General features: G+C 37.4%; 4 protein-coding genes, 1 non-coding gene and 2 pseudogenes across 9 annotated transcripts; 3 read left to right on the top strand and 4 right to left on the bottom strand.

The window, feature by feature from the left end:
- Window positions 1-61: 61 nt before the first annotated feature.
- On the bottom strand, window positions 62-222 carry LOC148916031 (U1 spliceosomal RNA). The gene has a single exon (XR_016128402.1). It is a non-coding gene; the product is annotated as a U1 spliceosomal RNA (small nuclear RNA).
- Window positions 223-864: 642 nt separating this feature from the next.
- Window positions 865-3,125, top strand: LOC103334504 (uncharacterized). The gene is made up of 5 exons (XM_008237484.2): window positions 865-1,030; window positions 2,130-2,244; window positions 2,505-2,594; window positions 2,686-2,784; window positions 2,868-3,125. The coding sequence occupies exons 1-5, from the start codon at window positions 963-965 to the stop codon at window positions 2,967-2,969; spliced, it is 474 nt and encodes a 157-aa protein (XP_008235706.1). The 5' UTR covers window positions 865-962; the 3' UTR covers window positions 2,970-3,125.
- Window positions 3,126-4,268: 1,143 nt separating this feature from the next.
- Window positions 4,269-5,952, top strand: LOC103334503 (1-aminocyclopropane-1-carboxylate oxidase homolog 1-like; annotated as a pseudogene). Its single transcript, XR_016127797.1, has 3 exons — window positions 4,269-5,011; window positions 5,109-5,429; window positions 5,635-5,952. The product of XR_016127797.1 is annotated as a 1-aminocyclopropane-1-carboxylate oxidase homolog 1-like (transcript).
- A 148-nt stretch (window positions 5,953-6,100) lies between these two features.
- On the bottom strand, window positions 6,101-12,318 carry CPUorf7 (transcription factor bHLH155-like protein). 4 transcript variants are annotated; one of them, XM_008237480.3, is made up of 11 exons: window positions 11,311-12,318; window positions 10,793-10,963; window positions 10,485-10,569; window positions 10,289-10,330; window positions 9,698-9,754; window positions 9,208-9,327; window positions 7,828-9,027; window positions 7,636-7,737; window positions 7,093-7,233; window positions 6,757-6,882; window positions 6,101-6,479 (listed from the first exon to the last, which is right to left on the bottom strand). In XM_008237480.3, the coding sequence occupies exons 1-11, from the start codon at window positions 11,406-11,408 to the stop codon at window positions 6,390-6,392; spliced, it is 2,232 nt and encodes a 743-aa protein (XP_008235702.2). In that variant the 5' UTR covers window positions 11,409-12,318; the 3' UTR covers window positions 6,101-6,389. The 4 variants fall into 4 exon arrangements, with proteins under 4 accessions (XP_008235702.2, XP_088910293.1, XP_088910292.1 ...); XM_089054167.1 differs by having other exon boundaries at window positions 7,093-7,221; window positions 11,311-12,317; XM_089054166.1 differs by having other exon boundaries at window positions 7,093-7,221; window positions 9,208-9,333; window positions 11,311-12,317.
- A 3,817-nt stretch (window positions 12,319-16,135) lies between these two features.
- LOC103334600 (hyoscyamine 6-beta-hydroxylase-like) lies at window positions 16,136-17,613 on the bottom strand (annotated as a pseudogene).
- Window positions 17,614-21,236: 3,623 nt separating this feature from the next.
- On the top strand, window positions 21,237-23,406 carry LOC103334598 (WAT1-related protein At1g44800-like). Its single transcript, XM_016795201.2, has 7 exons — window positions 21,237-21,589; window positions 21,684-21,746; window positions 21,850-21,966; window positions 22,058-22,286; window positions 22,483-22,641; window positions 22,736-22,887; window positions 22,997-23,406. The coding sequence occupies exons 1-7, from the start codon at window positions 21,282-21,284 to the stop codon at window positions 23,196-23,198; spliced, it is 1,230 nt and encodes a 409-aa protein (XP_016650687.2). The 5' UTR covers window positions 21,237-21,281; the 3' UTR covers window positions 23,199-23,406.
- Window positions 23,407-23,488: 82 nt separating this feature from the next.
- Window positions 23,489-26,521, bottom strand: LOC103334500 (CDT1-like protein a, chloroplastic). Its single transcript, XM_008237478.2, has 7 exons — window positions 26,061-26,521; window positions 25,814-25,933; window positions 25,458-25,698; window positions 24,343-25,227; window positions 24,069-24,249; window positions 23,890-23,980; window positions 23,489-23,763 (listed from the first exon to the last, which is right to left on the bottom strand). Exons 1-7 carry the CDS (start codon window positions 26,351-26,353, stop codon window positions 23,706-23,708), a joined length of 1,869 nt encoding a protein of 622 aa, XP_008235700.2. The 5' UTR covers window positions 26,354-26,521; the 3' UTR covers window positions 23,489-23,705.
- Window positions 26,522-26,670: the final 149 nt, after the last annotated feature.

The following is a 26,670-nucleotide window of genomic DNA, read 5'->3' on the forward strand; positions in this document are numbered from 1 at the left end:
TGCTTCTTAGCTTTTATAATTTCGTTTCAAATTAAAATTAAAAGCTTGGAGTAAGGATTGGACAGGGGCCGCGCGAACGCAGGCCCCCACTAACACAAATTATGACGTTGGCTCTCCCACTTGGGGAGACCATAGGGTAGCACCCCTCCGAAGTGCAATGGAGGTCACTAACCTAGGCCATGGGCTTTCTTGATCACCCAAAAACCCCGTCCAGGTAAGTATGTTTCAATGAGTATGGTCGACTTATTTTATACAGGCCTCACCCTCCAACTCTCCTATGCTCTGTCGATGTGGGACAAAACTAAAACAGACTAAAATAAAATCCACAAAAACAAGAACACTCTCTTTGAGTCTTTGAACAATTATGAAATATTATATGGGTTGTGTTGCAGTTTGACCCAGCTATACTTGTTCTTATCTACCAGGCCAGAAGGGTATTCAATTGGGTTCATTTCTATGTTGTGCTGCTATCTATTGAAAAATTGTTACTGTTATTTGGCCACCACCAAAGTTATCAACTTCATAGCAGTAGCTTGAGCAAATCTACAACTTCAGAAACCTTGAAACCTTGAATTTATCATTGGAACAAAGATCAAATTTGCATATTTGCATATGAATTCAAGAGCATTTCAAACCAAATTCAAGTCCCTCCTCAGTAATATAAGCATTGGGTTTGTTGGCTTGTTCTTACTGAAGCTTTAAAACCAAATTCAAGGGTATTTCAGTAAACTATCAAAACTAGTCCCTTTTACGCGCCCATGTCTTTGAAAAAAGAGCGTTCCAGCGCGGCAGTGTCCCGAAAGACATCTTCTTTTGGACCATAATACCCTCAGTATCCTCCCTTTTCTCTCTCTTCCGTCTTAAAGAAGCGAGAGAGAGTGTGGGTGTGTGTGTTTCAGAGCGGACCCTAAATTTCTTCTTTCAGTGTTTCGGTCTCTGACTCTCTGTAAGAGTTAAAGACAATGGCTTTCACTTCGTTTCTTGGCAGAGTTATCTTCGCCTCTGTTTTCATACTCTCTGCTTACCAAGAGTTACTATAATTTACTACATATCTTCATTCTGTTCTTTAAATTTCCATACTTTTTGTTGATTGTATAGCATGTAATTTGTTCTTTGCAGCCAGAAAATTTCTGGGTTCCTGTTTAAACATGTTTTAATTTGGTTGGTATGCTTTTCTGCTTGGATCTGGTTCATTTTTGTTTCCATTATCTTGTTTTATCTTCTTAGACTGAAGCATGTATACAGATTTTCATTTTCATTTCGTTTAATTCCAGTAGAACTTTCATTTTTCAAGGGCTTGAAGTAACTTCCGTCGCTACAGAGTTAGTTTCTAACAGCTGTGAGAGTAGGCATCGAAAAGTGTATGCTTTTAAAAGGATATTGGCATATACTTGGTTATCATTTTGTTGCTTACTGCAATTGGGATCTTTATGGACGATTAGCTTATTTGTTTAATTATTGGGAAAATGGGTGCTATTCTAGTTAGTAATTTTTTAGTTCACAATATTAGGAAACTTAATGATCCTTTGTAGCCTGCTCATTCAATTTATTATGCTGCTGAGACATTGTGGAAAGTTTATACTTACTGCTTAAGCTTGTTCCTCAATGACATGATATAGACTCTTAATTTTGCGAAATTTTGCTATCGTATCAACGTTCGCAAATTTTATGGCTAAATATGCATCATAAGCTGATGAAAACATGTTCTTCATGTTTGTTGTATCACAAATCTGGGGAAAGGTCTTCTTTTTACTAGTTTTCCTCCACTCCTTGTTTAGATGGGTCTAAAAAAACGCTCTGTCGTGTCAACCCATTAAAAAATTTCCTAGATGTTAAGTTTGATATATTAAAACTAAGTTTATGCACATATTTGTTCGCAGTATAGATGGCTGTTAATCAATGTAGGTGTAATATTTCTTTGGCACCAGATTACAAGTTATTTCATTGAATTTTGCTCTCTTTATCTGGAACACTTCTAAATTCCTTGTGTGAGAAACTGAAGTTTTCCTTCATTAGAGAAGTATCATGGTGTATCTGGTCGTTAGGAAGCACCAGTTTCGCTTTAATTGTCGGTGATCAGCCTTATAGCACGTCTCTTATATAGTATTGTGATGTCTTTCTCTTGATAGGTTCAACGAATATAATTCTGATGGGGGACCAGCAGCAAAGGCTTTCGGACCAAAGTTTGATGTCTTCACAAAGCATGTGCAATCTCACATTGGCAAACAAGTGCCAGAAATCAAAGTGAGGATCTCTCACTATCTCAGACATGAACACGCATCTTAGTTAGCAGATTGTTGAATCAATGAAAGGAGCATGTTTTGAAACTGCTAAGATGTAGAAAGGCCTCATAGTATTTTCTTGTACTATTCAAAGGGGTACCCATCCAGTAAATATAAAATCAAACAATATCTTGCACATACAAAGTCTTGAAGAAAAAGTATTAGTTGCAAAGGTCATGTCTGGTTTATTATTAGCTTGATTTTGATTTTTGTTGTGCACAGATTGCACGCTTAGTTGCCGCCACTATAGCACTCAAGGGCATTGGAGGCATCCTCTTCATCTTTGGCACTTCTCTTGGAGCCTATCTCCTGGTTTGTTTTCATGCTCTGCTAATTCACGTTTCCATGTGCCATATTGGAAATTGGAACAGTTTTGATATATATATCTTTTTACTTGGTGCAGCTTCTGCATCAGATGATTGCCACTCCTATTTTATATGATTTCTACAATTATGACAACGAGGAGAAAGAATTTACACAACTCTTCATCAAATTTACACAGGTTATACATATAGTCTTTTGAATACTAGCATGGAACTATCACCAACTGCATTGTAAATTATGCCCTACTTTTCCTCTCTGCAGAATATGGCTCTTTTTGGGGCATTGCTGTTTTTCATTGGGATGAAGAACTCAATTTCTCGGAGACAACCGAAGAAGAAGGTTCAGAAAACAAAAACTGTTTAGGAAGGAATTAGCCTTAGAAATTGGGTTCATTTTGCGGTTTAGTAACTTCTACCTTAAACTGATGGTTTTAGCCAGCATGTATGATTTAGGCCACAATCTTCTTTTGAACTCTTTTGTGTACTTTACTTTCGTGGTAATTGGATTTGATTCTCTTAAGTAGAGCTGGTTTCAAATGATAACCTGCTTTAAAAATTATAGTAAACCTATTTATGAGTAATCACCAAATTGCACCATGAGGATTAAGATACCAGATCAAGTTAGGCATCATGCAGAACAAAGAGGGTGTCAACTTTGTGAGTTGCATGATTGAACCCAAACAATATCAATTAGAGTCTTGGTCTTCAGGCCCCCAAATATATATTTTTTTTTTTTTAAAAAAGGGGAATGTGATAGGCTGATTGCTCGTAGTTACTTAACGTATTTTGAGCCATCGATAATGTGAACTCTGCAATTAATTTCACATTTATCGACGACTCATAATTCGTCAAGTCTCCACGCACAATTGATGCAAGCAGTCTTCGAAAATGAGCTTTGGTCTTTTAGTGGACAGGACCACCCCTAGCCGCCCAAAACAGCATGTGGTCTCAAAGTATACGTTAACATATAGAAAGATGTCAAATCTCATTGATTCATAGATACTGCATGCTATCATGGACTCAGACGCATCCTCCTCTTGAGGCTGGGATCCCATGTGAGCTTATTTATGTCACCCAACCTAATCCCGAATTAGCTATTAGGTGATCTGTCACATTGTTCTCTTTTAATGAAAGATCATGCTTCTAAAATACGAATAGATGACACAATCACTAGACTCTAAAAACTTAAACGAGTCGTTAATAATCCATCGACTCGATTATTAACTTATCACTGACGTGACGTGGAGTGGTCCGAAGAAATAATGACCTAATTACAATAGTAATCCTTTCTGACTTTGTTATATTTTCAACAACTCGCATATGATGCCAAGTTAAAAGAGAAAGAGACTTCCAATTATACTCCATTATAGCAAAAAGAAAAAAGAATCAAATTGCTTTGCGTGCATTTCAAACTTTTAATCCAGAATAAATGCCAGATAGTGGTCTAGTTTGCCTTTTCCAGAGCCACGTTATCCAATCCTGAAATGTAGACAGTGCAGAATCATTTGCTTGTTTTGGAAGTGGCGATCCGGAAAAAAACGAACTTTATAGCAAGACTTTCCTTTTCTGTTGAACGGTGAGATACAGTGACCAAAACAATCTAAGGAAAAAGACATTTTTCTCTTCCAACCTTTATATTATTTGCCTTGTTAACATCTCAAGATTGTGATCTCAAGGAAAAGCCAGAACTTTAGTATCTCACTTTCTTGACCTTTTGTTTAACTTTTTAAACTTCCTCACACAATTTTTAAATTGGTAGAAGGCATCTGGTCTTTCAGGGAATGTAAGAGCCTCTTGTGCCCCTTCTTTTTGCTTTGAAATGGCCTCCTCCTCCATTTCTTTTCATCTGAGATAGTTTTCAAAACTTGATCACCACACCTACCCTGCTGCTAAGATGGAAGATGGGTCACAGCCAAAATATGACAGAGTCAAGGAAGTGAAGGAGTTTGATGAAACAAGAGCTGGAGTTAAAGGCCTTGTAGACTCAGGGGTAACAAAAGTCCCAAGGTTCCTCATCCATCCACCACAGAGCCTTTTAAGTTCAACCACAGCCAATATACAATTCCAAGTTCCAGTCATAGATTTTGATGGCTTTGATCATGATTTTCGGCGTGTGCAGATTGTCAAGGAAATTCAAGAAGCATCCGAAACATGGGGTTTCTTTCAAATGATCAATCATGGGGTTCCAGACAGGGTTATAGGCAATATGATAGAAGCAATTCGACAGTTTCATGAGCAGCCAGAGGAGGTGAAGATGGAGTTGTATTCCCGAGACTCTAAGCAAAGAGTTAGATTTTACTGCAATGGAGATCTGTTGGTATCAAAAGCAGCAAACTGGAGAGATTCAATAGGCTTTGATTTCCAGGACGGACCATTGGACCCCGAGTCATTTCCCTCCGTTTGCAGGTACTTCACCTAAACAAACTTCGTTTATTTATAAGTATTGATAGTCTGACAGCATAACATATTAAATAACCTGACAGGAGATTGGTTTGATTCGCAGAGAGCCCGTGCAAGAGTACATTAAACACTTGATCAACCTAAGAGAGGTGATATCAGGTTTGTTGTCAGAGGCCTTGGGCTTAGTACGGATCACCTAGAACGCATAGAGTGTATGAAGACTGAAAATCTGGTATGCCATTATTACCCAAGCTGTCCAGAACCAGAGCTGACCCTTGGGGCAACCAAGCATTCAGATCCATCCTCTTTGACTGTGCTCTTACAAGACAATCTTGGTGGCCTACAAGTCCTCCATCAAGGTCACTGGGTTGATGTTCCTCCAGCTCATGGAGCTCTGGTGGCCAATATTGGTGATCTAATGCAGGTATAGGTTTCATAAAGTCAATGTCAAAAACTTCAGTGACACGGTTTCATTCACCTCCTCTCTGTCTCGTGATAACTAGTCATGTGATGAGAAAGACAAAAAGGAGGTGTATCAAACCGTTTTAAGAAAGTTTTCCTCCTAAACTAGACTTTGAAACAGCTCTAGAAAAACATGAGAGGTGACTTAATCTTCACATTACGTGCAGCTTATTACTAATGACAGGTTCAAAAGTGTGGAGCACAGGGTACTGGCTGGAAAAGTGGGGCCGAGGATATCAGCTGCATGTTTTTTCTATCCAAGTGCTACACATAGATTTAAACCCTATGGGCCAATTAAGGAGTTTGTGTCTAACAACCTACCTATATACAGGGAAACTCATGTTGGAGAATATCTTGCCTATTACAAGTCAAAGGGATTAGATGGTAACTCTGCCCTCACTCATTTTAAATTAGCCTAATTTAATCTCTACTTTCTTTGATCCTATAGTTCAGATTATAATCCCAATTATTTTAGTTGACTTCAATTTTCTTTCTTTCGTTTTTTCAACAAATCAAAGTAACAAAATGCATGCACCCTTTAGATTGAAGTTTTATCACCCAGTATATTAGAAACTGAAATTTTATCTTGAAACTTGTTTCATGATATTGTAGAGAAGAAAAAAAAAATCAAACTGGAAAAAGACACATGCACTAGATACTCCTAGAAAGACTATTATCCAAGTATCATCCTCCCAAACAAATGACAGGCAAATTACAACAGAACAAAAGGATAATAATAAATCGCACCTTTCTACCTCCTATGGGCTTTTCTCTCCTTTTCTTTTCAATTATGGAGGGTTCAAACCCAGACCAAAAAAAAGGGAGGGGGTTCAAATTAAAACGAAAACCGTAAATGCCAATCACAAATGACTCACAATAATTTACAAAGTAACCTACAGAGCCACTCCAGGAGCGAGACAAGCTATAGCTGTTGCATGGGGTTCTTGGGCTGCAATATTTGAACAAGGGACCACAAGATATCCATTCTGTGTATGCTTCTGTTGTTCTGCCCCTGCAGTAATTCAGAATTCAATTTTAGTTCTTGACTGTAAACACCAGGTACAAACTTACTAGATAGCAATCCAATGTGGTGGAAACATGCAAGCTTTTAGATTGTCACACGGGTACAGATATAAGCAAGTTTGGCTGTTTTTATAGGTACGTCGAAAAGCAAGTCCATTTTATAAATATCAACATTCTAAGTGTATTCATACGGTCATGACATCTTGAGGCCTAGCAGCTCATTTGGCATGAATTTTTTCAGTAGCATGTCATGCCACTGATCTTACCTCAACCACAAAACATATCCATGTCTTGTCACTACGGGCTTCTGTTACACCTTTTAAGATTGTCAGACCCAAGCTTCTGATAGCTTCTGCTATCTCAAGAAAATGACTGCATTCTTCGCACATCATCTGCATAGATCAGTCAGAATGTTTGTAAAAATGAGAATCAATTAAAGGCAAAGAAACTCATAGCAGAAAAGAAAAAGAAAAAATTGCAAAAATAACATATAATAAACTTCATAACTGGAGGACCGAATTAGACACAATCAAGCATAACATCTCCAGAAGTTCGTGTATAATTAAAGAAAAGACACGCTAGTATTCACAAGTATTGCATACCTCTACAACCATCTGCCCATTCTTGTTGAGGTTCTCTACCATTATTGAACAAACTTTCAGATTGCCTCCCACCTCCACTGCCCAGCTTGATCCCCGTTCATAATTAGAGGATCCCAACATGCTTGCTTCCTTGTGACACAGCTGTGAATTTAGCATTATGATTAAGTAGATTAATTCAATAAACATTGCATATTCTTGCCAATAATTAGTTTGCAATTGCAAGTCCTACTACTCAACTCCTACTTGAAATCTGAAAAGCTCTTCCATCACATAGTAGAGGCACAAAAAAGAGAGTTATTACTCACTGTCTGCTATGAAACAGTGACGTATATATATATATATATATATATATATATATATATACAATTAGTCTCTGCAGATGGTTTTACAAGGTGGAAGCTTCAGAAGAGCATACTCATAATCCAAACAGAAATGCTAACCAAACAAAGGTAACCAAATAGAGCCCACTTTGTAAACTAAAAATGAAGGTTGAAAGTTGTCAACTAATCCCAGGCCATAAAATACTTGACCAAAAACATTTACCTTTGCATCAGCACACTTATTAAGTTTGTCTGCATGCTTAGTGATGCTTTGTAGAAAGAGCATGTGCTTGATTGTACGCTCCAGCAGTGAATCAATACTACACTGTAAAATTATCATGAAACGTTTAGCATATATAGCATGAATCTACAAATTTTTCAAGTCCAAAACCCAGACAATAGTTTGGAAAGTCACCTTTGCTCCATTAGGTATTAGCTCCCGCAGCTCCTTGATACGATCTTGGATCAATTGCCTGTCCCTTGGCCTAGGCCTAGAATTCTCACCAGGTCTAGCCCTCTTCTTGTTGTTTTTAGATGGTCCAGAAGACCTCTCCAGCTGCTCACTACAAGCACTAGGACAAGGCGAGGAAAACCATTTTGGGGATATCACCCCACATACCCCTGATGAGCTCAAGCATTGTTGTGTGTCCTCTGCTATAAGAGAGGGCTGATCAATGGAATAATTTTCTGAATCAATTGTATGTGTCGTATGACTAGAAGGCTCTGGATACTTTTCAGTTGTCAACAGAGACTGCATTGATTTACAGAATGATTTTTCACTTTTAACATCATTGCCACTGTGGCAAACATTGGCCACCACTGCTTCAAGAAGATGCTCTTGGCAAGAATCAGATGTCAACTGGCCAGTTTTCATCCCCTCAGGCATCTCAATAGTAATTCCATCTCCATTCTTCTCTGCTTCCCAATCAAAATAGTTACCCTTATTCAGAAAAGCTGGCCCAAGTGCTTCATGCAGCTCACAGCCAGCAGGGAATGCCATAGATGTACTAGATGTGTCCATGTGACCTGATTCAGTTTGAAAGTCCAAGTTTTCCAGGTCCTTCTGAAACTTAACATCTGAGGGTTCAGTTACTTGCAACACCTCATTTTGGTAAAAATCTACCCTGTCCACATTAACCCTGCCATGTGCAGCAGAGTTGAGAAATGTTGCAGATAAGTCTGCAGAATCACATAAATTAACATTTTCTTGAACAGAACCATGTGATAATGGATTGGCATAGATCATTGAAGTCATCCTAGTATCTTTGCAGCCACTACTCTCCCCTTTAGACTTCGTCCTATCAAGTAATTCCACACCTACTAGTTTGCTATGCTCTGAATTTAAGATACTTGATTTTGACTGATGTAGTTTGGCACTCTCAAGACACCCTAAGTTAGATGACTCAAGTCCTCCATGCTTATTGACCAGTTCAACTGCCTTTTTCAGACAATTTTCAGGCAGTGGAAAAACGTAAGAACTATCACTGTCTTTCCCAATATGTGGGAAAACGGACGACCAAACATCTGGGCTTTCTTCTCTGTTTGCGGCTTTATCTAAATTATGTAGGCAATCAGTAATAACCCCTGAAGCCAAACCTTTAGGAGATATACTTGTCTGAGGAAGAGAGAGAGAGAGAGGAGAAAAAAAAAAGGGGTCAGTGTCCTAATTTTTGTGTCACAAGAAGGAAAATCATAAACTTGCTTCATATATGCACATGCACAAACTAATCGACGCATGCACAGACAGACATAGTGAGAGTGAGAGAGAGAGAGAGAGAGAGAGAGAGAGAGTTACCAAGCATACTGAACTGTTTATGCCAGATTGCAATGGATTACGGATCTGCTCTACTGGGGAATCTTGAAGTGTACTAAAAACATCTCTTATTTCAGTTACCAGCTTCACATTTTCAATGACCTGCACCTCTCAAATGGAAAACAGAAAAAGAAAAATAAATCTACATTTGAAAAATGTATAGATTGCAAGCATAAATAACTTATTTGTGACAATGAATATACAAACCATAATTATGACACATACAGTTTTAAAAATTTCAACCGCTTGTGGTCACAATGGAATAATAACAAAATTGCATGGACTTGGACAGTAAAGCACACAAATCATTTTCATAGCTATAACACCGCAACAAAATTAAGAATTAACCACATGCTATATCATACAGAATTACAGATGTTTATTTTGTAATCCCATAGGATAAGAAACCACACAAACACCAACTCAAGCATTACTTAAAGTATTCATTATTCACTCAAAAGAAAGAACTTACTTTATTTAAAGAACCAAGCTGTACAACTCCATGTGGAACGGCCACAACGACAATGGTCTACAGGAAATGGCAAATAATTCAATTTAGCATGACATGCAGAACATCTAGTAGAAATCATAATCATAACAAAACAAATGCTTATATAAGAAAATATATATGTTAGTGAAAGCATTCAAAAACCCAAACAAATTTGCATTCAGCATCTAACCAGCCATCAACCTACCACCCTATACAAAAAGACGAATCCTAATCCATATCTTGCCTTGCAAAGAAAGAACTTCGAGAAATGAAATTTTATGGCTAATTTTCATTCAGCTCAATGAACAGAGCAAAAGGGTTCTACGAGTGAAGCAGATGCCTAAACCAAACTAATAGACAAATAAGACAATATCGCAGGCTATCCCATGATTATTCATGTTTTCTCATATATGACTATGCCCAGAAGAAACAACAGTAATTAAAAAGTGCATCACAAAAGCAATACTGTCATCAATTCTTAATTTATTTCCAATTTATCTGTCCTGGCAGGGTAGTATCTCATCAAGAAAAAAAATTAAAAGGACAGAGAGAACGAGAGAGAGCAAGGCATACCCTTATGCCAGCTGAAAATTGACTTTGCCACCCATCACAGTACTGAAAAACACCCAAAGCATCAAAGCTTAATAAGAATGAGTGGCAAACCAATTAAATATTAGTACTGCAGAGCAGCAACCGCTTATCAATATCACACACTTTCAAAGTAAAATATGCTAATTATTATATTTCTGTATAATAACAAAACATTTACCTGGAATGGTGAACAGTTATTCTTAAATAGATTATCAGCAAAAATCCACTGATGCTTCCTGGTAACCGCCACTTGTCCAACAATCCTGAAAAGGAAAGTAATAATGCAAATTTATGAGCTCTTGTTCTTTTCCTGTTTCTTTCCATGCTATCCAGCTACCGTAATCAGAATGATGCTAACAGCAAATATTGAGAAAGAGCATAAGCTTAGTACATAAATACTGGAAATGGTTTTTCAATTTACAGTTTTTCAATCCAAATTTTAAGAATGGCCATTATGGTCAACTTGAAAGCGACAAGAGTAATTACCCTTCTCCCAGAGTATATACATGATACGACATTTTTGCCACAGCAAGCCCAAGGGGGTCGTGTGAGTAATGGCTGTCGTGCAATCTATCTAGTGTCTTATTGAAGCACCTATTCTCAGAAGAATCATGTTGCTCACAGTTGTCATAGTAAGCATCCTCCCAAGTCAATACCCTGCATAATGCAGCATACCACATATCAAAATATTATGTGGGACATGAAATTGTGTATAACTCAGTAAAAGGAGCCAGAAATCTACATGCAAATGGAAATTTTCTCGAAAACTACACCTAATTTGATTATTTACGGACTGAAATGAATAGCAGGATTCACACTCTAAATTTATACTGAAGACCACAGATATTTGGGAAACTAACATGACTTAGGTACCAATCCTAGTACAGCTCTGCTTTCTGTACCATTCTAACCTGCTTGAATTAAATTTGCTGATTCTCGACCAAAAAGAAAAAAATAATACTTCAAAATCCATAATAGTAATAAGCAAGCAAATTAAAACTCACATTCGAGCTCGATACTTGAGTTTCCAGAAAATGGCGTAGTTCCACTCCGTATTGAAACAGAGGCTTCTTAGTACATGGTGCAAGTCAGAAGTACCCATCTCCTCCAAAGTCCAAAGCTTTTTCCTAAACAGCCTCTAAACAACACCACCAAACAAATAAAACCCCACAGCCTCCCCAAAATTTTAATTTTGGCGCGAATTTCGTGCCCTAACTTCCCCTGTAGGAGCCTCTACCCGCCTGCTTCCTCCGTAACCCTGCTCGCCGCTTTATTGGCGGTCCTACCTCCGCTAATAGCAAACGATCCGTCCCCATCCCCTCACACTGTTAACGCGATCACAGTACTACGCCACCAATACTCACTTCCTCAACGACCTTCACAAACTCACAATCCCAAACCCTAGAAATACAGAGTAAGAGGCCACGGTACAGTTGGGTATGTTACAGTCCCTGCATTCAGCCATGAACTTGTACGGGAACTTCAAAAAATCTATAAAATAAAATGGAAGAAGAATTAGAAAACAAAGAAAACGCTCCAATAGCTTCCAGATGAAACTAAACGATCGATTTGAACCCTAGCGTATGTCCGACGACATGGATCTCTCAGGAAAAAAAAAAGAGTGAAAAAAAAATTGAACTTTTTTCTGCGAATTATTTGGATGAACTGTACGGATTTCTTCACAGAGAGAGGTTCAGATTGAACAGAACAGAACGGTTTAGTGTGGCGATCTAAGAGTTCAGCAGAGCTTGTCAGATTGCTGAGAGGGGACTAGCTTTGAAGCTTTAGCTGAGAAGATGTATATCAAGTGCAGCAAAATTCAAAGCTCTGAGCTGCATTCGCTGCCATTTTTCACCACAATGCAGCTTTTTCGCTTTTTCTAGAGAGGGAAAAAGCAGAGAGAGAAGCTTCAATGGCTTTTTTCTTTCAGAGAGAGAGAGTGTGTGTGAGAGAAAAAGCAGAGAGAAAGAAGGCGCTTTTGGTGCGAACCGCGAATGAGAGAGAAGTCACCGAGAGAGAGGGCGAGTGATTTGTTTATAATATAAGGAGAGTTTACCTTCGCACGCTGTTCATTTTAGCTTTTCTTTACGAAACGTGCACAATCGTTGATATAATGCGCCGGATGATGCTACACTGCGCATCCTTGGTGACCGCTGACCAATCACCACTAACCCCCCTTATGTGTAATTACCCTACGCATCCTGCGCACTTTAGCAACCCCCACCTTTGTCTCTTGAGTGTGAAAGATGGGAAAGGGTGAAAAAAAATGGTGGCCAAGGAGAAAAGAAGAGTGATGAGGAATTTGGCCATTGGGTGGGGGGTTGTATTATTGAGTTTATATATAATTTTGGAAAAGGAAATCCATTGATCCCAATTTTGGGCTATGAGTACACTTTCTAGGTAGTGTCCTTGATGGCCAACAACATGATGCCCATGTGAGGAAATTGATCCTTATCTTGCCCTCAATTTTCAAGGATACAATCCCCACCTCTTTTCTTAACCAACAACAAAATAAGATGAACTCATCCCTCTCCCTCTATTCCCTTTTGTTTTTACAATGATTTTATTGCCCCAAAGTTGTGACATCTTACACCCCCCTCATTTTTCAATGTTCCCTTTCATACATTAACATTTTTCCGTCCAAACTATACGGTAGATGTTACCACTTTTTTTTTAGTCTGGTGGTAGTTGTCTTCGATTAGTTAAAGAAGGTTTCAAGTTCAACTCATATAAACATGAGAATGATACATGTTATTGAGTATCCTATCATCAAGCGTTATTTGAAAACTCTAGTATAGTAACAATGATACTTGAGAGCATTTCCCAAGTATTAAAGGCATAGTCGACAAAGTCTATTATGTTGATAACTATAAGTAAAATGTTGTCAAATTATCCATCTTGGTGACTAAACACATTAGGTATTTTGAAGGATTTGGTATTATTAAAACACAGAAGGAAAACCAAGTTTGCCATCGGATGCTCATCGAGTGCCATTCAAGCATGATGATAATGCTTTCCATAAATCCAGAGAGCTCAAATTGGGTTCAATTTATGGAGGTGTGGCCAAATGTTTGGCTCTTCCTTGGTTTTCATGACATATTTATGAAGCAGCCTTTCCTGCACTGCACCAACTGGACATCATTTTTCGAATCCCATGATTTGTGTTTTAACAGTGCGATATTCGGTGATTATTGTCATTGATTTATAATCATTTTCTCTTTCTTTCTTTCTTTTTTTTTTTTTTCTTTTTGCTTTGTTTTATATTTAATTTGTATTTGCTAGTCATGAAGAGAAACAAACAAACAAAGGAAAAAGAATAAAGGAACAAAATGATCGCATTGTCTGTTTTTTTTTTTCCCCAATCAATCATTAACAATTGAAATCCTTTATTTATCATCTCTAATCAAATCAAATGATCTTTTTTTATGGCTTTAATCCAACAAATTTAATTTGTCGGAAGTTATCCGAAGGGTTTTTCACCTAATTTCACTAGCAATACTAATGGCCATTAATCATAGGTTTTTTTAAATTTATTTAATTTAAATTTTTTTTTTACTTTCTGAAAGTTATTTTTGTGCTGTCGCATTTGACCCTGTCAATGTTCTTTAACTTTGAAGATTTGAAATGATTTGGACGGTTAATAATTTTGATTAATTTTCTCGAAAGAATTAGTGTCTATGAAGGCTTAGAGGCTATGAAGTCAAGTAGGTTATGCATGAATAAGCGCTGTTAGTGATGCAAATGACATATCATTTTCCAATGTATAAAGAATTGTGAAAGGAATGAGGGAGAGGATTGCCCATGATTACAAAGAGACAAAAGGAGAATGATAGCTTCCTCCCATATCAAACATGATATATTTGATTTGAGTATTTGTCCCATGCTAGAGAAATGGAAGTTTTGAATTAGCGTTTAAAATTCTCAAACATCTTTATCCGATTTATTGTTAATTAATTTTGAGTTGTATATTCTAATTGTATGTGGATTAAACTCCGTATGATAAGTTATCGATTGAAATCATAAAAAGAAAAAAGAAAAAATTCCACATAGTGTAGTGATAAAGCGATAAACACAAAGCAAGTTGTAAATTCAAACATTCTAAATTTCATTATTCATTCTTCAAGGACTAAAGGCACTCAAGCTTATTTGATACATATGTTTTTTTTGTACAAATGATTACTGGTAACGAAAGTCTTTGTATTGTATCCATCAAGGGCTTATAACTCTTGCATTTGAGAGCATTACTTCAACACCTAAAGTTAAAAGTTTGAATCCTCTCTTCCCGTTGGCTGCTCTTATAATCGAAAAAGTAATCGATAAAAGAATGGTGATTGAAATTTTTCTCGTCAAAAAAATTAAAAATGATAGAAAAAGAAAGATAGTGTGAAAGTTTTGAAATTGCATATGTAGATTCCAAAAGGGACCTTTTCATTGCTTTCTCTTTTCTTTCTTTGACAGAGTTGGGAACCAAGATCATCCCAAGTAGATCTAGTAGCTTAGCTTTTTACTAACATGTAATCTATCAAGGTGATTCCTTAGTCTCCCTTATCATGAGTATTATTTTGATCTGCTCTCTCTCTCTCTCTCTCTCTCTCTCCACAAGTCAATATCGACGGGCGTCAATGTGGAAGCTCCATTTGAATCCAATGCTACATTATGGAGAAAGATATGTCACACTAGTGGCCATTACAATTTACATTAATAAATTGTCCTAATTTATTCTTTAATTTAGCCAAAAATATAAAAGCAAGAGCAGCCAGATAAATAAAAAAAAGTGCATATCTTTCTTTCTCTCTTTTTATCTTGGAGGCTTGTCAACTTGCCAAACTCTATGAGGACCCATTTGTGGCCCTAACGAATCAAGTGAAAGAGAATCCTATGATGATTACGATTTAAATTTTTTAATTTTTAGATTAACCAACTTTTCATATTGTTTAATGCGAGATTCATAATTACATAGATTAATTTTAACTTTACAAGCCGACGGATTAAGAAAAAAAGAAAAAGAAAAAAGCGGAATGCTTGTTTAATCAAAATATATTACTATGAAATGAATATTCCTTTTTTTTATATGAATATAAATTTACATTTTTTTTTTGTTTCAAGCGATATTGGAATGGGGGAATTCAAACAAGGGACATCCGGTGCAGGAATAACTCTTCTTAACCACTTGAATTACAAATCTCTTGCAATATCTTTTTTGGTCTAAATATCTCTTACAATATCAGCTCACAAAATTGGTGCAACATAAAATGTTCAATCAGTCGAGTAGTCAACTAGATAATGATATTTCCATCCCCAATAGAAACAAAATAATGTTATATTTTCTTTGAAAGTTTTGTTTCTTCAATAATGATCATTAACCATTAAAAACAAGCAATTAAATAAATAAATAACTATTAGTAAGACTGATAAGAGTCCAAACCCCAAGATACATAATCTTTGGAAAAGTTACTTTCGGAGAATATAATGACAATGATATTTCAAAAAAAAATTATCAGAGCAGAGGTATGGAGTCTATTGACCAATGTATATATGGGAAAGTCAAACACGATGTGTCTAATAAAATAAGTTACGTGCCAAAAAAGTAACACCCCACTCACCAAGGGAGGTACAAAATGATTTCAAGCCACAAGTAAATTTTGGTAAGATTAGGACCTAAGAGATACATCCAACTTTCCGACTTTCCTACTTGTGCACTTGAAGCTTGAAAGATAAGGTGGATTTAGTGGCATTTTTCATTCATTAAGCTACTAAAAATTTGTTGATTATAGCACAACAAACTTCCGTCCACGAGATTTATATTCAAAATATTCGAATCTCCTTCAGTATAGTAAATGTTGAGATGCAACTAAACGAAATGGTGATTGGCTACTTTAAATTTGGAACTTGTATCGCTCAAGTGGCGATACTCTCTCTTGAGTATCTGTTATATAGGTACTAACAAAATCTTTGTATATAAAAGCTTTGTAGAGTGGATTGAAGTCCATAACTAGGGCTTTTGCAGGCTCAATATGGCAGGTGCTAGAAGGATGTATGAAGCTGGTGACTGTGGTCCTTGAAACCTTGTTGTTTGTCACAACTCTGTGGTCTGCACTGCTCAGTTTCCCATTGCTGATAATCTGCAACACAAAATCATGACAAAACTTTTTTCTTAATTGCATAGGGACTAAAAATGGAAAAAATTACTAAAAGGAGTTAGATATGTATGTGTGGGTGCAGAACCTGTAACATGTGACCTATATTAACCACAAATGCATTGGGGACAGGCTCAACAGCAAGCCATTGCTCATCTTTCAAGACTTGAAGCCCATGAACTTGTTCTTGGAGAAGAAGAGTTATGAGGTTCACATCACTGTGTTTAGGCAATCCCAAGGTTAAGCTTGGGTCTGGACATGGTGGGTAAAAATTTGTAGCCATATCGACTGAACTTGGCTGAGTTTACCCTAAAAAAATCTAGATTTGAGCCCTAACCCTTCACAGATAAGATCCAGAAGACACAAACTCAACTTCCTCACCTCCACAGAGTAACTTCCAAACACCTCTCTGAGAAATTGCAGAAGAAAAAAAAAACAGAAAATGCACATCTTAAGTCTTTGATGTTGTTAATTAATGGTGATTTAAAAATTAATGCATGTTTTGAACGGGGGATTAGCATTAAACATACTGATAACTAGCCGGTTTTTGAGGGCAGAAATCAATGTGTTCCTCTAGAGGATGACAAGGGTGTCTCAAAGTGTCTCTCCAGTAATGTACCTGCTCCCTCACATAGTCAATGCTGCTGTACAATCTGCAACTTTGCCTAGCATCTTCAGAATACAAGCTTGCTTTGTCTTCAGAAGGCAGCTCAAAGAACTCCTTGCCCACATTCATTACATTGGCAGAAAATTGTCTGGAACCCCATGATTAATCAGCTGCATTTGCCATCACAAAACTAACTAAGAAATAGTTATTCAAACAAACCCACAAAATAAAAATATACAAAAAGAATGCCAAACCTGGAAAAGTCCAAATTCTTTAGCAGCCTCTGTAATTTGCTTGATCAGCTGGGCCTTGTCAGTCCCAAGTTGATGAAAATCAATGACTGGGATGTTCTCAAATATAGAAACTTGCACATTTCCGGTTCTAGTTCCAGGTGGCAGTATGTAAGATTCAGGTACAGATTGCAAGTCACTTCTGTTTGATATGAGCTTCTCCATTTTTCCAAAGCAAGTTCAAATGAAAATGTCCTTAAATTTTCAGCTAGTTTTTTCTTCCCTATCAGTACCAAAATATATATATTATTTATGGGAGAACAATTTTCACATAATAAATCTTGAACCCAAATAAGAACAAAGCTGAGCTCAGTGGAATCAGAAACCTTAGATTCGTCACCCACAACAACAGTACAAAACAACCATTAATTGGTTTCTTTCTTACATGGCCTAACCAGCCATGGCCAACAACCATGTTTTAATTTGTGTGCAGCCTTATCCTGGAGGGTCATGGATTCTAGCCGCAACCCTCGCCTGGCTATTGTGACAGAGGTGACAAGCGTCAGCATGACAATAATTTAGTGAAAATAAATAGGCTGGATCTGCAAGCAATTTTGTTTAAGAATATTTTGATAGTAAAATATGCTTCTAACCTTGCAGCATCTTCATTGTTTTTTTTTTATTTTTTATTTTTAGGTTAGATTTATATATATATATATATATATTTATATATATATTTTAGGTACATATGAGGACCCAGAGGCCCAAAAACAGAAAAACTCACATCAGTACATCCCTGGCCCGATTAACACCTCGAAGCTCATCAGCTAGTAAGCCCAAGATAGAGAGGCTTCCATTTTAATGAACTGTGAGTTTTCATCTATTACCAATTTGGCAAGCATTTTTACAGCTATGTAGTTCATTTCCTTAGCTAAATTTGCTCTATCTTCTGTTTTTCTGGTGAACTTGGTTTTTAATGGACAGTTGAATTAGAACTTAATCATAGCCAAAATAAAAAAGATGATCCAAATTCATTAGGATTTGAGGGTCATGAAACTAAGTAGCCCCCAACTCACTTGGAAAGAAAAAGAGAAAAACTTTAGGGACTTTTAGGTATCTAAGTCCAAAATGAACCTATATATATGCACAAAATATAGAATGAATTCAAACAAAATACATCAACTTGTACTGGTACAAAAATCTCTCAACAAAAAATTTATGTAGTCTTCAATCCATGGACAAGCATGCTTGTTTTGTTCCTTCACTTCTTCTGATGTACAACTTGATAAGCATGCTTTGGTTTCCACTCTCATCCAATTTTCTCTTAAAACCTTTGCCATGGCCCATGCATGCATGATATGTAAACATCACCAACCTTGAGGCCACCTTTTCTGAGGATCCAATCTTGGGAACCATGACTTCTTTGAATTTGAACCCAGTGTAGTAGTAGTAGTAGCAGCAGCAGTCTTCCTCTTTGGTGTGAACAAAAGCTTCAAGATAAATTGTTTTCTGTTCCCGCTCGGCGTTGGAGGACACTGTTGTTTAGATGCAGGAGACTTAGGCAGGTTGTTGAACTCATCATCAGCTGGGAAGATCTCGTCGCGTGTTCGAATTGTGTTGAGCCTCAGATACTTCTGTTCAAGTGACTCTTTTGGTATGTTTCTTGCTAACAAGGGAGAAGCACCACCCCAGTTGTTTGCGGCCAACCCCAATGATGATGGGTGTTGGGGTGTTCTAAATTCCAGCAAGTCTCTCTGCCTCATATCTGCCTCCCTCTAATTCCCAGCCTTCCAATGTGATGCTCTTTGTGCTGGCATCTTGGGGATCTTTTTATTGTAGCTGTAAGAAATTAAATCCCCAAAGCTCCATTGGTTTCTTCACATCCAATTATATTAGTGATTAATTAGTAGTTACTTTACTAAGCCGGCCTCTCACACACTCAATCACAATCTGTCTTACAAGTTTGCTGGGTCCTGCAACTGCAATATAGTTACATGTGGAACTTCATTATGTGATGTATGCATATACGAATTGTACGATATATATAAGATCCATCCATATATACACATACAAATTATACTATATATATATACACGGTCCATATGTGACCATAAAGAAAAATTCAGTCACACTACTACATATGGCCTTAAATTTTGATGGTTTTTGTCTTTCATTGAGGAGGATCCATATGGTAACTTGTGATTCAGAAGGGTTGAGAATTGTTGGAGACAAAAGGGGACGATTGCTTCAAGAACTTGGTGATGTAAACGTCCATTTGAGCAGACAAAAATGGTGCAGATGCCAACAAAAAAGGAAACTACAAAGTTATTTCCTAGTTGGTTGGTCCTCGTTAAATTTTGTTGTTCTTTCTTTTTTCTTTCCTTTTTGAGTTCTTGGGATTTTTTTTCCTGCAACCTAAAAAGGATTGTTTTGCTCTGCAGAAGAAGTTTACATCAGAAATATAGAAGAAATCAGGTTTAGTTTTCTATGCAGACAAAAAGATTTGAGGGAAAAGAGAGAACCACCAATTTCCAACAGGAAGAACAATTCTGATTCTCCACAGCACCACGTGTTATAATGAAAGCTAAATCACTAAAAGAAAGATTGCACAAAAGAATCGTTATATGTCAAGGGATTAAGCATCTGGAAACAAAGCAATTCGCTGCATCAATAAACTGAAGGGCTAATATAGTAGTATACATGTATTATACTAGAAAACCACATCATAAGCCACTGATATACCTGTGGAGTAATTCCTGTTCGCCACAGACAACCCGCGGCCAAAAGGGTGTTGGCCACTCTGGGCATGTCATGGCTAGGGAAACTATGGCTTATGGCCCTTTTTCTAGCAGTAACAATACATCAGTTTGCATTGAACTATTTTAACTGTTTGTGATTTTCTTTTCAAATATTTCACCATAACTGTTTTAAGCTTAAATCCTACATCCTACATCCATTATTAATTCCTTTTTAATTTCTAAATTACTTTCAACACATGCATATATCTGAAAGAAGTGGAACGTATGGGGTAAAGCCTCAATCATCATGAGGGCATATTGTGTTGATTTATACAGTATTACAGATAGAGTCCTATATCAAATATGATAAGAATAAAATGTAATCAGATAAACTTGCGATCATGCTTGATATGGACAGCTTGAGAGACAGAGGGAAAAGCAGCAGCGGAATCAGAAGAAGAGGCCATGGGGAAAAGAAACGTATGGGGTAAAGCCTCAATCATCATGAGGGCATATTGTATTGATTTATACAGTATTACAAATAGAGTCCTATATCAAATATGATAAGAATACAATGTAATCAGATAAACAAGAGGAATCCCACATGGGATAAACGTAAATACAAGACAGAGTCCTAAGGACAATAGTCATCTAATAATATCAAACTTTAAAATATCCGCAAGTGTTTGTGCTTTCCACAATGTTCGTCCACACATGAATCAAGATTCAAAGAATCTTGTAAGAATCAAATTCAATACTAATTTAATGATATTCACCCTTTTTCAATTTAATATATCAAATAACACATTCATTTAATCTGACAGAAACCATTTAATATAACATGCTACACTAGAATATTTAGGACTTTTTTTCGCTTGTTTAGTTCAGACAGACCACATACAATTTTTTTATTCAGGCCAAGGAAAAATAAATAAATCTTATTGAAAAAAATAAAGAGGCTAGGCATTTCGTCAAAACAGCTTGGCTCCTAAGAGGAACAGAAGAGGGGCACTTGCGGCAAGGCTTGAAAAGCCAGGGGAAAACTTCAGTGAATGCAACCGCTTCCGAGCTCTATGCGACTCCGCTGCCGGTTTATTTATGCATCTGCTAAAGAGACCGTTGAAAAAATATTGGCCATTGCACTGATTTCAGGAATATAATAAGTGCAGCCAATCTAGCACATTGAAAAGAATATAACCATACTTCTGCTCTGTCATTTTCACAGCAAAAATATCATGGTCAAGTAGGAATTTAACCAAGAACATGATACTCTCAACATGCAGGCATAACCAAAACAGAATTCCTTTCAATGCTTTGATTATAAACAGGCAAAGAGTAGCAAAAAAATATGTTGCAGAAGATCAAGCTATGGCACCAGTAGTATGTCCATACATGTTCTACATGAGATTCAAGCCACATCTTCTCATGGTTTTGACACAGATTGGCTATACGTTTCTCTACTTTATAACCGCTGTATCCTTCGATCATGGGATGAACCCTCATGTCTTTGTAACCTATAGACATATAGTAGGTGGCTTAGTGATGTTTCCATTTGCCTATTTTCTTGAAAGGTAAATGACTGAGGCCCTCATGCCTTTATACATGCAACAAATAAGTCTCATCTGAGGGTTTACCATTTCAATTTCTTTATTTGTTTTCCTGCAGAAAAGTAAGGCCAAAGTTGACACTAGCATTGTTTCTGGAGATATTTGTACTTTCTCTGCTAGGGTAGGGCACATATTTTTCTTCCAATTAACATGAAATGAGATATTGATCTTTGAAATTATCTGATGCAGGAAAAAACTAACCTTTTTCTCTTGATGAAAAACAGGGTTAGCTTAACCCTTAATATATATTTTGCAAGCTTGAAGTACACTTCTCCGACCTTTGTCACATCAATTGCTAACACCGTTCCATCCCTGACTTTTCTAATTGCTGTCATACTCAGGTGGGGGCACTAAGTGTTCATGTATACCTGGGAGATAAGTATACATCCTTCTCTTGCTTTTGACAAACTTTTTAATACAAATTTCATGTAGGCTGGAGGCTGTAGACGTTATGAGTCCCCATGGAATAGCTAAAGTCTTCGGAACCTTACTATCTTTGGCTGGGGTCATGACCATGACCTTGTACAGAGGACCTGCTGTGCAAAGCTTCCCAGGCGCTTCAGTACACATCAGAAGTGATTCTGTTCACAAAAACTGGATGAAAGGATCGATCCTAATCGTTGCGAGTTGTATATCGTGGTCCATATGGTTCATAATGCAGGTATTCACCATGATAATCTCATTGGATGTACTGGTTTTTCTATCAACATATCCTTTATTAACCTTGTCCAAGACCATGCATGCATTATCGACACCGGAAACATTCTGATTAAAAAAAAAGACCATAAATGATAAACTAAGAAAGAGTAGAATGATACAAGGGAGTTCATTTACAGTAAATATTGTGCTACTCGTAGGGAATCACATTGAAGAAATATCCTGCACAATTGTCTCTAACCACATGGATAAATTGTATTGGGGCAGCACAATCGGCTGTTTTCACAGTAATTATAGAACACAAACGGGCAGCTTGGAGCATTTCGTACAACAATGAGTTCTGGTCTATCCTATATGCTGTAAGTAAAATTATGATATGAGTAGAAATTCTAATTTATTAGGTAGCTATTAATATTTAATTGTGTATCTTTTGATGGTGAACGAAAACAACAGGGAATTGTATGCTCAGGTATCACAATCTTCGTACAACTGTGGTGCATAAAACAAAAAGGACCAGTTTTTGTGACCATGTTCAGTCCCCTTGCAACATCATTGGTGGCAGTTATGGCGTACTTCATTCTCGGCGAAACACTGCACGTTGGCAGGTAGAATCACATTTTATGCCACAAACGCGAGCACACGCACACATGCACACACAGACACACCCTCACTCTACTTTTGCCGATGTCTAAGTTGATATTTGGCTTACCTCAGAATACTTGGAGCAGTCATTATCATCATTGGACTATACTTGGTTTTATGGGGCAAAGATATAGATGAAAATCATAGCGGGCCCCAAGATCAAGCTATATTGACTAGTGCTGAGCTGAAGAAACCCAAGATACAAATGGAACCTTTAGCAGAATCACAGGTCCTCGAAACGGACCTTGAGAAGAAAGGTGCAATTGTTGGTTGAAGATTATGCATCCTATGATTCAGAATAATGTAATGGAAAGTAAAACACTTCGGATCGAGCGCTGGCATGTTAAGGTCGATCAGTAAGATCCAAGATGTATCATATTCTGCTTTGAAGTTCATGGGAAGAGACATGAAATATTCAATTGTGGTTAAAAAAAGGCCTCTTAGAAATGCAATTGAAAACTTGCACATCTCAATCAGTTCAACCAAGCCTTTTTTTAAAAAAAATTTGGTGCTGCTTAGGAATTTTTTGCATTTATTTACAAAAAAGAAAAGAACACCAAAAAATGCAAAAAGGAAATGGATATTTCTATAATATTGTTGCTAAATAACAATCTTCACAAAAGCCTTCATACTAACTACATGATTAGGCTACACGACTAAGCCGCCCAGATTTACTTTAAATGAACAACTAATTAACCAAAACATATATAAATGGGGAAATTGCACATCACCCCTAAATTTTATTCTTCCAGTAACCTTAAAAACACCTAGCATTCTCCAGCTACTTTGCGTCTTCAAGCCGTGCACGTATGGATTCGGGGTTTGAAATCTTATTAATCCTGCAAGAAGAGGGACACAATGACATCAAACACTTCGATCAAGTTTCTACTTTTTTTTTAATGGAATATAATATATATTTACACTAGAAACATACAATCTATATTTCTGATTAAAAAGAAACTTACTTGACCAAAAGATCTCTTCCAGGTGCTAAATTTTCAGAAATCCATTCCGGAACCAGTTCAAGCAACAACTTAAGTTGCTCTTCAACTTCCCCTATGAAAGAAAAAACCATTAAAAGGAATTCAGCCTCAATTCATGCTTCCATCCAGTGGGAAATTATCTGTTTTTGTATATAGATTACCTTCATCAACAATATCAGAATGGCTAAAAATGATCTTGTCAACAAGATCCTCTTTTTTCATAAAAGAATAGTTCATTGATTGAAATAAGAAATGAATCATATTGAAGAGTTCAGGAAGGCTGGAAATCATCTGTCGCCGCCTCTTTGCTAGCAAGATGGCCTTCCTCTCCTTATCCCTAAGCTGCAAAGAGATATATGGATACTTCTCAAAATTACAGTTCATTATGTTCATATCCAAGTAGACATAAAAAGGGAGAATTCATGATAGACATACTGATTGCAAAAGATCCTCTGGAAGAACATCGAAAACATCACTATCACTTGATGCATCATCCAGAACAACTGCTTCTTCCTCGAACATGTTATTCTTCACAGGAATATTAAATTTCAGTGACCTTGAGCATGGAGGATGCCTAACCAACTTGTTTGGCGAGCTTGTAGAAATATCATCTGGGCTTGACATTTTATTCTTCATAGGAGTATTAAATTTCAATGACCTGGAGCATGGAAGACACTTAACCAACTTGTTCGGCGAGCTTGTAGAATCATCATCAGAGCTCATATAACATCGCTTTGGTGGGTGCAATGCAGGTGTGAGGGTCATCAACCTGGCTGGAGTTGAAGCAAGCTTTTCTGGAGTCAACGTAATACTAGCACTTGTTCTGGGCAAACCATCATCATCTTTTATGGGCCATATCTTTTTGGTTGGAGTTGCAGGCGCTTGACCATACGATGAAGAAGCAGTTTTAGTTTCCTCAATGAAGCAAACTGCATCGAGGTTTGAATTTGGAAGTGAAATATTTGGAGCTTGGGCGTCAGTTCTTGTAACTTCCTGTGAAGACTGCATTTGAAAAGACTGAGACAGATAAGCTGCTATTGCTGGTTGCTGATTTTTAGGCAATTCAACTGATGTCTTAATCACCAGTGACCGTTTGGGAGTGTGGTTTATGTTAGAATTCAAATCTTCCTTTGACTGATTAGATGGCATTGGATGCGTCTCATCTGGAATTTCATCACCCCGAAGGCAGATTGTTGATACTGCTGGTTGCTCAACCTCACCAGGAGATGAAGATGAGGGAAACTTGACCCTATCTGAATGCATAGACTGCTTCGCAACATTGAATGGATGGGGCAGAGTTTCTTCAGGAATTTCATAATCCTGAACACGTATTACGAATTCTTTGATCACATAGCATTCACAGTGCAGTTCAACAAAAATATAGACAATATGATAGAATTAAAAGCTTGAAGTCCCCAGTAGTGAAGCTTGGTTCCCACTTAGGAAAACTAAACAAGTTAGATATTTGAACATCTAATGTAGGAAAGGGTTTCGATTAACCTTAAACCCTGCTGTGTTATATTGGAAATGAGGATATGTAGGGTATATACCTCAGGATGAGATTTTGAAATATCCGCAAGCCGTTTCCAGAAGGCCTTCCTCAAATGCATAATTGCACCACCACCTTGAGATTTCAACATGCCATTATTCTCTACTGCAACAATATTCATGCTAACATGAAGATCCGGCTTCCTACGACAGGTTCGCTCATCCCACACAAGCAATTTCTTTATCTCAATCACCTCAGGTAAAACAAACTTCAGCTGAGCCAAGTAACCATATGTAAACCTCCTAAAATGAGACAAACAAAAGTCCATCACTTTCTATTGACTTGTTTCATTTCTTCAGAAACCAAACAACACGTTAAAAGGATCTCTCTTTTTTTTTTTGCTTAAAGAAAAAATACCTCTCCGTTAAATACTCAATTGCCGGGCAAATATTGGTAAAAATTGACTTCAAACCCTTCTTCCGCAACCTCCGAATCGAAATATCCAAGCAATTGAAAAACTCACCCAATATCTCATACCTGCAAAAACACCCACAAAATGAAATAATCAAAACCCACCTGACAAAATGAATAAATTAAAACCCACCTGAAAATGTCAGGAACAAATCTGTCAAATCATATCCATCTAAAACTCAAAGAACCTTACTTTTCCGGTAGCTTCACGGGTCGGCGAATACGGGTTTTCTTTTGGGTCTCCTCGGGCCAAGAATCTATCTGGTCCGTCCGTTGCTTCTGGTTTGACTTGAAGAGACTTTTGGAGGCAGATCTTCTAACTTGTTCAATGGAGAGCGCGATGTTGCAGTTGCGAGCTCGGCGACGGAGCTGTTGGGGCTTCTCAGGGGTTTTAGTGCTCAGTATCTCATTTTCTCGGACTTGGGGCTTAGGGCTTAGGGCTTCGCTTATGGGTGTCTTGGATTTTAAGGTCTCTGAGGAACTCATTGCAGAGGCCAGGATAAATTTATGATTATGAATCGATCAAAAGGCGAGATCTTGAGGACCACAGTCTCACAGAGAAGGTGAAGCGATAGCCATTTGAGGGTTGTCGGTATTTACAGGAGCTCTCTGTGGCGGGAAAGATGAATCGGTGCTCGCGTGGCCCATGGCTTCGCGCCAAATAGATCCGTTGGCTCTTGGGTTTTTCTTGGGGTCGGGGCAAGCCCAATGTCAGGATTATTTGGTCCTTCTGCAGGCCCAACCCAAAGGTGCCATTTGCTCTATATTTCTTATGTTTCTACAGTAACCTAATAGAAAAATGA

Source organism: Prunus mume, linkage group LG6 (genome assembly GCF_029339155.1).
Source record: "Prunus mume cultivar Tortuosa linkage group LG6, ASM2933915v1, whole genome shotgun sequence".
NCBI lineage: Eukaryota > Viridiplantae > Streptophyta > Magnoliopsida > Rosales > Rosaceae > Prunus > Prunus mume.